Genomic DNA, 13,741 nt, shown 5'->3' on the forward strand with positions numbered 1-13,741 from the left:
TCCAGGGCCTGCCCAACTCCTCCTCAGTGGTGTGAGCCTGACCCCTGCCCTGCCCTCATGACCTTTGACCTCTCCACACACGTCATCACGGGAGTGGAGGAGATCTACATGTTTCTGCCTCATCCGGGGGATTTCAGCGACTGTTTCCTGTGGAGACTTTATCAAAAACTGTGTATTTTACTTCTGGCCATTTTGCCAGTTTTATTAGTGACCACAGTAAAGAAGAGTGGAAGAACGGCTCAGACAATCAAACTGCAATGGCTTTTTTCATATTATAAATATCTGCTAATGTGCTCTGCTAATGTGTGTTTTATCTGGCTCATTTTGAATAATTTCCTCAAGCTCAGACGTTCAGTCGTGACCGAGGGCCTGAAGTGATGTCGTGGTCACATGATGTTTCTGCAGAGGTGGGCGTGGCACTGCATGTGATACACTGGACACACACATGCTAATGTTCAACATTATGTTTATCACTTATCAAATATTTTTATACTGTGGGTCACAGCCGAATGTGATGATGTTTTTTATCTGTATTTAACAGTCTTTGCTCTGCTGTATTTAAACTGACTTTGTCCCTAATGCTTTGAATAAATCTCAAACCATTCCCAAACGCTCTCTTAGTGTTTTTAAGACAAAGATATCAGCATTAATGATCATATTTGTTTTGTGTTTTATCTTGACTTCTTTTTTGTTTTTGTCTTGTTTGTTTGTCTTGTCTTTTTTGTTTTTGCTTGTTTTTGTTTTGTTTGTCTTATCTTTTTTGATTTGTCAATTTTGATTTGTCTTGTTTTGTTTTTTGTTGTTTGCTTGTTTTTGTCTTTAGTTTTTTTTTAGTTTTTTTTTTTTTTTATGTCTTGTCTTTTATTTTTCTTGCCTTGTTTTTGATCTGAGAATGCATCTTCGATACAGCACAGTAAACAGTGTATAAATCTGTGTGTGTGCTGTTCTTACCCTATGGACCCCTGAGTATTATCTGTCTATCTGTCCTGCTCTTGTTGGTGTCATAAAGCAGACAGGACACAGTCCATGCTAATAAGACACACACCTGTTCTAGCAGCTCTTACAGAGTCGTTCTGCGCTGGCCAGGTCTTTCTCACACAGGTTTCCAGCAGTCTCACACACACACACACACACACACACACACTCCTGCTGCCAATATGACAGGTGAGGATGTTAAACTCAGAAATGATCGGTACAACTTGATGCTGATAATTTGATGTTGTATGTGAACTAAATTTTGGTTCATCTCACAGACGAAAAGATGGATGAGACTAAGAAAAAGAGGAAAAAGGTAAGATTATTTCTGAAATAATTTTCGCTACATAAAATTAAACCCTTCATTAATCAGGGCGGCCGCGGGACATTAAAAAGTCTTAAAGGTTTCCTAATAAAAGGCCTTAAAAATTATTAAATTGTCTTTAATTCAGATTTGATGGGTCTTAAATATTTTTGGTCACATGACCGCAAAAATGTCTCCAGTGTGACGGACATTACACTAGTTTTCCTCGGCGGCAGTGACTGCGTTTAGAGATTTAAGGCTCAGACTGAATGGGAGAGTCCAGTCCTCCCACCGCTGTATGACCAGATGATCTTTGCTGTCGCACTGGACTACTGCATACTACACTATGAATTCAGTTTTTTCTGTAATGTTTTTTAATGGGTGCTTTGGTGTGCATAAAATTATGAATTATGGATATCATTTGGTATTTGGTGTCCTCTGGAGTCTCCAGCTGTCCTTTTTTTGGACAGACACCTAGTTTACCTTGGAAAAGGCTTCCAGTTTTGTGAGAATCACCCTGGTTTACTTTGCTGGATATAACAAATTATTTCAAAATGAACTGGTTAAACCAGGTAAATTGTGTAACGCTTAACTGTGTGATTAATCGTGATTAAAAATTGTGATGTTGACAGTCCTAAAACTATAATGTGTATTTCCATCAGAGGTTGGGTCCTAAATTTCCTATAAGGTAGTGTTAAAAAGGTCTTAAAAAGTCTTAAATTGAACTTTCTATCTGTAAACACCCTGATTATGGGGCCAAATGTCCCAACAAAGATGGCAATACCGAAATCTGAAAGGACATTTTCTGGTTCCCACAATGGAAATGGATTAATAAACATACTAAGTTATGTTTTTTGAAAATGTAAATATGCATAAAGTTGTGTGTGATGTGTAGGTTTATGGGTAGGGTTAGTGTAAGGAGAGATAATATACAGTTTGTACAGTATAAAAATCATTATGTCTATGGAAAGTCCCCATAAAGAATTCCTGTGTGTGTGTGTGTGTGTGTGTGTGTGTGTGTGTGTGTGTGTGTGTGTGTGTGTGTGTGTGTGTGTGTGTGTGTGTGTGTGTGTGTGTGTGTGTGTGTGTGTGTGTGTTTTCTTACTGTGGTTTGGGAACAAAATTATCCCCAAAAGCGATTTATTTTATTTATCTTCCATAAATATCCTTCGGGACATTCGGGCGAATCCACATTTGGAAAATAAATTCATAAACAAAACAAAATCTGTTTTCTTTTATTAAAAATACATGTTTTAATTTAGGGTTAGTGTGTAATAGTTATAATTAACTTTTATATAATATCAATAAAATGATAGTATGTTCTCATTTCGACAGCTACTGAAAGTAAACGTGTCTGTGTTTATTTGACTTATCACAGTGATAATCTCAATAAATCTGATAATGTTTATCACAGCTAAATAATGCCATGACACTGTCTTCCGCTTCAGTCTTTTTTCTTACATATATTGCAGAAACATCAATCGAAATAGTTCGTATTTGAGGAACTAATAATAGCTATAAAACAAACAAAAGCTTCCACAAAGAAAATATATGCTATTTGTATGGCAAGCCGTTTTAACATTTAATCATTTAAACCGACTAGTCTCTATTTTCATGCTACTAGTACTTATTTTTTAGATACTAGTATCTATTCCATTAAGTACTAGTACTTATTCATTAGATACTAGTTCTTATTCATTAGATACTAGTACTTATTCATTAGATACTAGTTCTTATTCATTAGATACTAGTACTTATTTATTAGATACTAGTTCTTATTTATTAGATACTAGTTCTTATTTATTAGATACTAGTACTTATTTATTAGATACTAGTTCTTATTTATTAGATACTAGTACTTATTTATTAGATACTAGTACTTATTCATTAGATACTAGTACTTATTCATTAGATACTAGTACTTATTCATTAGATACTAGTACTTATTCATTAGATACTAGTTCTTATTCATTAGATACTAGTTCTTATTCATTAGATACTAGTTCTTATTCATTAGATACTAGTACTTATTTATTAGATACTAGTTCTTATTTATTAGATACTAGTTCTTATTCATTAGATACTAGTACTTATTTATTAGATACTAGTTCTTATTTATTAGATACTAGTACTTATTCATTAGATACTAGTACTTATTCATTAGATACTAGTTCTTATTCATTAGATACTAGTTCTTATTCATTAGATACTAGTACTTATTTATTAGATACTAGTTCTTATTTATTAGATACTAGTACTTATTTATTAGATACTAGTGCTTATTCATTAGATACTAGTACTTATTTATTAGATACTAGTACTTATTCATTAGATACTAGTACTTATTCCAATAGTAACTATTCTTTTGTTACTAGTAACAAATCTTTTTTTTTTGCCATTGACTTCTATGGGGATCTGTCATTCAGATATCAACTATTCAGTTCTGACTAGTATGTATTCCAATTGTGACTAGTACATATATATTAGATACTAGTAGTTATTTATTAGGTACTAGTACTTATTTTTTAGATACTAGTAACTATTACTAGATACTAGTATGTATTCAATAAATACTAGTACTAAGTCATTAGATACTAGTACCTCTTAAATAGATACTAGTACTTATTCTTTAGATACTAGTACTTATTCATTAGATACTAGTACTTATTCAATAGATACTAGTAACTATTTATTAGATACTAGTATTTATTCAGAATGTTACTAGTAAGATTTTTTATTTTACTAGTAAGATTTTTAATTGAACTCTCCAATGGCCGTTCTGACTAGTCATAACATAAGACGAGTAAAAAAGCAGTTGTGACTAGTAAAATAAAAAATCTTACTAGTAACATTCGGAATAAACACTAGTATCTAATAAATAGGTACTAGTATCTAATGACTTAGTACTAGTGTTTATTGAATACATACTAGTATCTAGTAATAGTTACTAGTAGCTAATGAATAAGTACTAGTAGCATGAAAATAGAGACTAGTCGGTTTAAATGATTAAATGTTAAAACGGCTTGCCATACTATTTGTGTAGTAGATGCTGATGTGGTGTGTGTCGGTGTGTGTTGGTGTGTGTTGTACAGACGGCGGAGTGTTGTGGATATCCAATCAGCATCTTCTTCATCGTGGTCAATGAGTTCTGCGAGAGGTTCTCCTACTATGGCATGCGAGGTAAGAGTGTGTGCGATTCTTCATAAAGAACTGCTACATTAATAAAGACAAGTAAAACACTGAGTGCATGAGTCATAAAATACTGTTGCAGCAACTGTCAATCATAAAAATCAAAGTAGTATCATCATACGATAATAAAGAGCAGACAGACAGAGACTGTCTGGTGTCTGTTAGATCAGGATTTGTGGACCTTTGCATCTTGTACACAGTTTTTTTAACTCAACTGTTGGGTTACTTTTAACCCAACTGACTTTAACCCGTTGCATTGTGTTAAAATAACCCACAGTTGGGAAGGTGCTGTACCAGCCCACAGATGAGCTACTCGTTGGGTTATGTTTAACCCAACATTATTAAGTGAGAACTCACAAGATACGCTTCAGTTAGTCATTACAGACTGGAAAAATTCACATTGATATTTACTAAATAATTTGACCAATGCCGAGTGTCTTTGAGAAGCAGTTTCACATGAATCGGGAAAGGGCTTTAAGACACTTCACACACCAATTCCAAATTTCTTCCATAATTAATATAAATATTTGTAGCTAGTGCATGTATTATTATTATTTTATTTTTATTGCCCATATGGTTCAGGTTTCTTTTTATTATATATTTAGTAAATTAGCAATGTACCGTAATCACGACAGCGCCACCTAGAGCTTGTGGCGTGTCGTCGCTCCGGCCTGTGAAGGGAGTGTGACTGATCTGAGGATATCCTGATCAAGTGTCGGATCTGTACAGTCTCTCATGATGACACTACATCTCCAACACACTGCATCTAATAAAACAGCAAAAGTGCCAAATCTAAAATGCCCCTGCTGTGACTGAGTGTAAAACTGAGATGAAATTATCATAAGAAATGTGTGTGTGTGTGTGTGTGTGTCCAGCTGTGTTGGTGCTGTATTTCCGGTATTTTCTGCTCTGGGACGATGACCTCGCGACCTCCATCTATCATGCCTTCGTGGCGCTGTGCTACCTGACGCCCATCATGGGGGCCATCATTGCCGACTCCTGGCTCGGGAAGTTCAAGTAGGTTTTCTGGGAAAAAATTCCCTGGCTGTCGAATCACAATCTCGGGTTGCCAACTTCAGAAAAGGAAAAAACAGGACAATCCTGGTTCTTTATAGGAGAATAAGGGACACTCAAAATACTATATGTGCATCACACACATCTCAGTGTCTGCAGTTAAGTGTGTGTATGAAAGCTTCTCGGGCAACACACTTGTTTTGTGTAACCTATTTATGTATAATTTCATTATAAAAAGAATCATACACAAAAATGAACAAACCATTGGTCAAAATAACAGCATTTATCTGAAATAGAAAGCTTTTTTAACATTAGACACCACAGTTCAAAAGTTTGAGGTCAGTAAGAAATGTTTTTTTTTTTTGGAAAGAAATTAAAGAAAGTAATGGCTTAATTTTATTCAGCAAGGACGCATTAAATGAATCAAAGTGACAGTAAAGACATTTTTAATGTTAGAAAAGCTTTCTATTTCAGATTAATCTCTTTTGAACTTTCGGTTCATCAAAGAATCCTGAGGGGAAAAAACAGTTTTCAACATTAATAATGATCAGAAATGTTTCTTGAGCAGCAGAATCACATCAGCATGTTCTTCCCTCAGATAGAGGATTGCTGGATGTTGGACTCATGAACAATAATCACATTGTCTGCATTCGCCAAAACTGATTTGATTACCGTCAGAGAAAGTGACGGCAGAGGATTCTCAAATCAATCTGATTTGTCCCAAAAGAATGATTAATTCTCAGTTTGTTACTGGTATGATCTGATGCGCGTGATTGGATGATGAGCGGTGTCAGGATCAGTGTTGCCAGATTGGAAATGTTCAAGTATCGTACCAGAAGCTCAAAATTTGGTTCTTACAATTAATTGGTTGGGTCCTTACATGCGCTTCGTGAGGCACACTAGCACACACACGCAAGATCTCTCGCTCCCTCTCTCTACAAGTTCTTCCCCCGGTAGACGTAGAATCCACAGCTAGATCAATGAGAAACCCTATGATTACAACGACCATCATTTGAAGTGTCACATAGGTCTGAAATTATCGTACATTATAGGATTTTTTCCATTATTGATCGTACATCGTACAGAGGTCAAAATTATCGTACAAATACGATAATTATCGTACATCTGGCAACACTGGTCGGGATCATTAGTGTCGTGTTGCTGTTGCATCAGTCAGTGGTTAGATCAGCGTAGGCGTCAATAAACGGGACAAGGGATGAGCCAGGTCACGTACGGGACAAATCAATTAGGCCCAATATACGGGACAGTTGGCAACCCTATCAGAATCTGTCCCACAGTTTGAGAGTGAATGCCGTTCAGAAAGGCTGTCATGTGATGCTGTGTGTGTGTGTGTGTGTGTGTGTTTCAGGACGATCATATACCTGTCTATAGTGTACGCGGTTGGTCAGGTGGTCATGGCCGTCAGCACGATTCATGACATCACAGACGCTGACAGAGACGGCACACCGGATAACTTCACCTTCCATGTGTGAGTCTGCACATGCATGTTTAGTTTGAGCGAATGAGGAAAGTTTCGCATCATATCCTGTTGAACATCTGGGTGTGAATTCCCTCGTGACAAAGAAGGACAAAAAAGTACTTAAAGGGTTAGTTCACCCAAAAATGAAAATTCTGTCAGTAATTACTCACCCTCATGTTGTTCCAATCATGTAAGACTTTCGTTCATCTTCGGATCACAAATTAAGATATTTTTTATTAAATCTGAGAGCTATCTCACTCCTCCATAGGCTTCCAGAGGGACCGAAACTCGCCGGCCCAGAAAGTCAGTGAAGAAAATGTTGAAATAGTCCAAGTGACTACAGTGGCTCTACATTAAGTTTATCATGCGACGACAATACTTTTTGTGCGAAAAAACAACAAAAAGAACGACTTTATTCAACTATTAGTGTTCTTCAATGTGGGCCTCTGACGAGAGTTCACGGGAGCGCCACGACGCATGCGCGAGAACTGAGATTACGGCGTTCTTCTTCTACTACTACTTGTTACTGGCTGCTCACTCCTTAGGAGTATTATCGCCATCTACTGTACAAGATGACGTCCCGACATTGCCGGGAGCGCAAAACGGTCTGTTTACAAGCAGCTGAAGACGCGCGCTGTATGTAAAACTGTATTCGTAAATATGTCCGCAGATTTCGATGTAGATGAAGATTTGATTTTTTTTTAACCAACCATACTTATTTGAACCAGAATACACAGACATTGAACTACAAGAGATGGAAGATGCTGCAACACAACCGCAGTCTGCTTCTGAAAGACAGAGAGCATTGGACAGCTGATGGTGTAAATGTAATCAGTGCCAAGCGATGCCTACTGAGGCCATCCTTAAAAATATTTTGGTTTGCCGTAACAGCCAAAAAAAAAAAAAAAAAAAAAAAAAAAGGGGTCGGTTGGTCGGTCTATATATAGCCTATATTCTTTCGCAAGTTAACGCAAGTTTACAACCGGCAAGTCGTTTTTTTATCAACTTAAAAACCAAAGGGGACTTTTTTAGTCCAAAAGGGTAAAAAAAATATTAATTGGGTCGGTCCTAAATTGACAGGGTCGGTCGGGTTATGGCTAACAAAACTATGAACAGGAGAGCGTGTGCTGCATCGATTGGGACATACAGTTACATACATTACGAATACAGTTTTACAAAAGCAAAATAATATAATATTTGATGATTGATCGAAAATCGTATCTCTCCCCCCACATGCTCACCTGCAAGACGCTCCGACATTAAATTTCTCTGTAGGCTACTGTAGGCTTTTTGTAGAAAGCCTTTCTTTAAAGTGAATTTCGTTTTGTATTAATTGTAGCATGCAGGCAATATAATCAGGACATGGAGGCGCCCGCGCGCTCGTCTCTTAAATGAACCAAAACTCTACATTGAATCTTTAAAAAAAAAGAAGAAAGAATAGACCGACCAACCGACCTCTTTTTTTTTTTTTTTTTTTGGCTGTTACGGCAAACCAAAATATTTTTAAGGATGGCCTCAGTAGGCATCGCTTGGCACTGATTACATTTACACCATCAGCTGTCCAATGCTCTCTGTCTTTCAGAAGCAGACAGCGGTTGTGTTGCAGCATCTTCCATCTCTTGTAGTTCAATGTCTGTGTATTCTGGTTCAAATAAGTATGGTTGGTTAAAAAAAAAAATCAAATCTTCATCTACATCGAAATCTGCGGACATATTTACGAATACAGTTTTACATACAGCGCGCGTCTTCAGCTGCTTGTAAACAGACCGTTTTGCGCTCCCGGCAATGTCGGGACGTCATCTTGTACAGTAGATGGCGATAATACTCCTAAGGAGTGAGCAGCCAGTAACAAGTAGTAGTAGAAGAAGAACGCCGTAATCTCAGTTCTCGCGCATGCGTCGTGGCGCTCCCGTGAACTCTCGTCAGAGGCCCACATTGAAGAACACTAATAGTTGAATAAAGTCGTTATTTTTGTTGTTTTTTCGCACAAAAAGTATTGTCGTCGCATGATAAACTTAATGTAGAGCCACTGTAGTCACTTGGACTATTTCAACATTTTCTTCACTGACTTTCTGGGCCGGCGAGTTTCGGTCCCTCTGGAAGCCTATGGAGGAGTGAGATAGCTCTCAGATTTAATCAAAAATATCTTAATTTGTGATCCGAAGATGAACGAAAGTCTTATTGGAACAACATGAGGGTGAGTAATTACTGACAGTATTTTCATTTTTGGGTGAACTAACCCTTTAATACAGAAATAACTCTTTGTCGCCATCTCTGTTCGAAATCTGCAATTGCAGTTCTTTGCGGAATTATCAACTTTACGTGGGTTGTACATCGGCATGAAACAGCGCGGATGAATCCAATGTTTTGAGGAGAGTTTGCGGCTGTCAATCACCGTGCCGGTGTTTGACAGGCATTCAGAATCACAGATTATACTTTTTGGAAGTATGACCAATATTCAAATTTTCAAAGGAAAATTATGTCTGAACAAGTAAGTAACATCCACTTTTGTTATGATCAACTATAAGGGGAAACAAAGCATTGCAGTAAATCGCGCTGATTAAATCTAACGATCGCTTAATCATATCATGTCAAACCGTGCAAATCATAGAAGAGCAGTTATTTTGTACAAACAAATCATAGAAATAAACGGTGTATGAATGGAATCCCTGTTATGCATAAACGTGTTATAATATAACATAATATAAACATCTTACGACTGGAAATTTTTCACTTAACCGATCTGATTCAGATCCAATACTTGACAACGGAGGAGGCGGGTTTGATTTTCTTGGAGTAGAGGTGAATTGCTCCCTCTCATAGCTAGCACACAATAATTCATATTTACCATAATAGCAAAACGAGAAAGGCACATCAAAAAAGGAAACTCCGTAACTGTGTAAATTAAGCGAACAAGTGCGCTACTGTTACGTAAATGAACTATTGAACCTGTCTAGCAAAAAAACACAAAAAAAAAACACGTCTCTGCGTCCGTTTTGAACCCCTTTAAAACACGGCGTTCACGCCATCTTTCAAAAGCCCTGCTGATGTTTAGCCTTGTTTTCGCATGGGCCCGGTTGCAGTCTCTTTTTTTCCGAAGTATTTTGGGTTTTACAACTGTTCGTTTGAAACATTCTGGATCCGTCATAACTAAGTTTAAATTATTTAAAGTGCTGTGAGAAAAGGCTATAAATCTACACCTCCAACATCCTCACAGGCAATTATAGCCTACTAGCTGGGACTCCTCCTTTATGTGGACAGATGTGACGTAATGACGCAAGGACATGCTCGAATTTCCCGCGGAAATCCACCAGTACCACTGGAATTCAAATCGTTATTAAAAGCTAACCGATTTGAATCGAGCTAAGGCAAGCAGATAGTTTTGAACACTGGCTGGTTATGTTTTTTTTATTTTTTATTATTTTGGATAATTTTTAATACAAAAAAAGTTATGGACTGCAGCTTTAAGATAATATACTTAAGTGTGAACAATGCAGTGTTTTTGGACACTAAATTGCATGTTAATTGCAATTAATTAACAGTTTTTGGTAGTTGAACTTAAGAGTGTTTTTGACACACTTCAGTAGGACTTAAGTACATTTGTATGCGTAATTTCATAATTACTTTGATTTTCTTTTAAATATTGTAAAAGTGTAGTTAGCTTGTGTGTGTGTGTGTGTGTGTGTGTGTGTGTGTGAGAGAGAGAGAGAGAGAGAGAGAGAGAGAGAGTGTGTGTGTGTGTGTGTGTGAGAGTCAGTGTGAGTCTGTGTGTGTGCGTGCATGTGTGTGTGTGTGTGTGTGAGAGAGAGAGAGAGAGAGAGAGAGAGAGAGAGAGTGTGTGTGTGTGTGAGAGTCAGTGTGAGTCTGTGTGTGTGCGTGCATGTGTGTGTGTGTGTGTGTGTGTGTGATGGGTAGGTTTAGGGGTAGGGTGTGTGTGTGTGTGTGTGTGATGGGTAGGTTTAGGGGTAGGGTGTGTGTGTGTGTGTGTGTGTGTGTGTGTGTGTGATGGGTAGGTTAGTGTAAGGGGTGAGAATATGTAGTTTATGTTTATGGACAGAGGTGGACAGTAACAAAGTACATTTACTTGAGTACTGTACTTAAGTACACTTTTTGAGTATCTGTACTTTACTTGAGTATTATTTTTTCTGGAAACTTTTTACTTTAACTTCACTACATTTGAAAGACAAATATCGTACTTTTTACTCCACTACAATTCTGTCAATGTCCTTGAGTAGAAAGTAACACCAGTCAGTGGATGATTTTGGTTGCAGGGGTTGCATTTTGGTTGGAAATTAAAGTCGGGTTGACGTCAGAATTCTGATTGACATCTGATTGACATCAGAACCCGACGTCAGATTGACGTTGGATATTGATTGAAAATAAAAGTAGGGTTGACGTCAGAACGCGACTGATGTTGGTTTCTGACGTCAACCCGATTTTCATTTTCAACCACAATAAAACGTCTGTCCAATGTTGGAGATCAACGTCAATCTGACATTGGATTCTGACATAAACCTGATTTTCATTTTCAACGTTGGGTTTAGTTTTCTAAATGCGAATTTTTTCACTTTTTTGGAGCACACTAGCTTATAGATAACAGTAAGGCTAACATATTCATACTAAAAGCCAAAAAACTTTAAATAGGGCAATATTTGAGGGAACAGCCATTTGGGTGTCCGAAACCATTGTGGACATTATTGAGTGCACTTATTCAGTCTCACATTCAATCCCACTACTGGAACTGTGTTCTAGAAATAAATTTGATATTGATATGAGGGTAGGTATGCAGGCATAGATTCAGAGGCATACGGTACTTTAAGTATTACATACAACAATGCAACAATAATAAAACAATGCATTGACATTTACTTTTTACTTTTGATACTTAAGTATTTTTAAAAACGAGTACTTCTGTACTTTTACTTAAGTAAAAATAGGTCTTTACAACTTTTACTTGTAACGGAGTAATATTTGACCAGTAGTATCTGTACTTTCACTCAAGTAAGGAAGTTGTGTACTTCGTCCACCTCTGTTTATGGACATCCTCATAAAACATGGAAAACAAACGTGTGTGTGTGTGTGTGTTTCAGCGCTCTGTCCATGCTGGGCTTGATCCTCATTGCTCTGGGCACTGGGGGTATTAAACCATGTGTGGCTGCGTTTGGTGGCGATCAGTTTCAGGAACATCAGGTACGATACTTTCTAACGTCTTCATCAGCCTGACTTCTTCTTCTTCTTCGTGTTTCTGTCTAATGGTTTTTTGTGATGTGTTGATCCTTACAGAGTCGCCAACTCAACACATTTTTCTCAGTGTTTTATTTGTGCATCAACGCTGGAAGTCTTCTTTCCACGCTCATTACTCCTATTCTCAGAGGTACACGCATTAAAAGTGTCCGTTATGCTTTTTTGACATCACAACAGACTGGGCCATCTGACCAATCAGAGCAGAGTAGACCAATCACAACAGACTGGGTCATCTGACCAATCAGAGCAGAGTAGACCAATCACAACAGACTGGGCCATCTGACCAATAAGAGCAGAGTAGACCAATCACAACAGACTGGGCCATCTGATCAATCAGAGCAGAGTAGACCAATCACAACAGACTGGGTCATCTGACCAATCAGAGGAGAGTAGACCAATCACAACAGACTGGGTCATCTGACCAATCAGAGGAGAGTAGACCAATCACAACAGACTGGGTCATCTGACCAATCAGAGCAGAGTAGACCAATCACAATAGACTGGGTCATCTGACCAATCAGAGCAGAGTAGACCAATCACAATAGACTGGGTCATCTGACCAATCAGAGCAGAGTAGACCAATCACAACAGACTGGGTCATCTGACCAATCAGAGGAGAGTAGATCAATCACAACAGACTGGGTCATCTGACCAATCAGAGCAGAGTAGACCAATCACAATAGACTGGGTCATCTGACCAATCAGAGCAGAGTAGACCAATCACAATAGACTGGGCCATCTGACCAATCAGAGCAGAGCAGACTCTCAGAAAGGAGGGGTTTAGAGAGACTGAAACCTTTATCAAACCGTTTCAGACACCGTGAGGAGAGAGAGCTGACGCTGCAGTGGATATTATTAGAAGTGTTTTTTTATCTTGGATGTAAAACTATAGCTGGAGACTCGAGCAAAATTAGGAACCTTTAAAATAGCATAATAGTGGCACTTTAACACACATTTCCATTATATTTTTCCCATAACACCCTTCTCCCCGTCTAACGCTCGACCTCCGTGTGTGTGTGTGTGTGTGTGTGTGTGTGTGTGTGTGTGCAGCTCAGGAGTGTGGCATCCACACAAAGCAACAGTGTTATCCTCTGGCCTTCGGGGTCCCCGCTGCTCTCATGGTCGTATCGCTGGGTAAGACTGAGTGCCAACTGAACACACACTGTGATCTGTGTGTGTGTGTGTTTCTGAGGTGTGCTGTGTGTTACAGTGGTGTTCATCGCTGGCAGTGGCATGTATGTCAAAACTGATCCAGAGGGAAACATTATCTGGGCCGTGTGTAAATGCATAGGGGTGAGTCGAGACTCTGTTTAATACAAAAATGAACATTCTGTCATCATTTATGGGTTCAAACCATGATTTTCTATCTTCTGTAGAACATAAAAATAGATATTTTGCAGATTGTTCAAACTGCTCTTTTCCACACACGTGACTTAGGAACTGTAGAGACTAAAATGAACCGTAAAAGTGTCATGAAAGCAGTCGATTGGTCTCGTACTCTCAGGGTCTTCCTTTGTTTGAGGAACAACAAAATG

The 13,741-nt window shown here is 38.0% G+C and overlaps 2 protein-coding genes across 6 annotated transcripts in view; both read left to right on the forward strand.

Moving 5' to 3' along the window:
* LOC309503293 (dedicator of cytokinesis protein 9) overlaps nt 1–610 on the forward strand; it is a 121,523-nt gene extending 120,913 nt beyond the window's left edge. For all 5 annotated transcript variants that reach the window (XM_082176023.1, XM_082176025.1, XM_082176026.1 and 2 more), the window contains one exon: nt 1–610. This exon is cut by the window's left edge and continues 91 nt beyond it. In XM_082176023.1, coding sequence (XP_082032149.1) covers nt 1–35 — 35 coding nt within the window. In that variant the 3' untranslated portion in view covers nt 36–610.
* A 424-nt stretch (nt 611–1,034) lies between these two features.
* slc15a1a (solute carrier family 15 member 1a) overlaps nt 1,035–13,741 on the forward strand; it is a 28,165-nt gene continuing 15,458 nt past the window's right edge. Inside the window, exons 1-9 of the mRNA XM_082176133.1 lie at nt 1,035–1,164; nt 1,254–1,291; nt 4,372–4,459; nt 5,344–5,485; nt 6,852–6,971; nt 12,053–12,152; nt 12,246–12,336; nt 13,257–13,340; nt 13,417–13,499. Of these exons, the coding sequence (XP_082032259.1) occupies nt 1,158–1,164; nt 1,254–1,291; nt 4,372–4,459; nt 5,344–5,485; nt 6,852–6,971; nt 12,053–12,152; nt 12,246–12,336; nt 13,257–13,340; nt 13,417–13,499 (753 nt within the window). The 5' untranslated portion in view covers nt 1,035–1,157. The remainder of the gene's footprint in view (nt 1,165–1,253; nt 1,292–4,371; nt 4,460–5,343; nt 5,486–6,851; nt 6,972–12,052; nt 12,153–12,245; nt 12,337–13,256; nt 13,341–13,416; nt 13,500–13,741) is intronic.

The sequence above is a fragment of the Leuciscus leuciscus genome (genome assembly GCF_965113295.1).
Source record: "Leuciscus leuciscus genome assembly, chromosome: 7".
NCBI classification, from domain to species: Eukaryota; Metazoa; Chordata; class Actinopteri; order Cypriniformes; family Leuciscidae; genus Leuciscus; species Leuciscus leuciscus.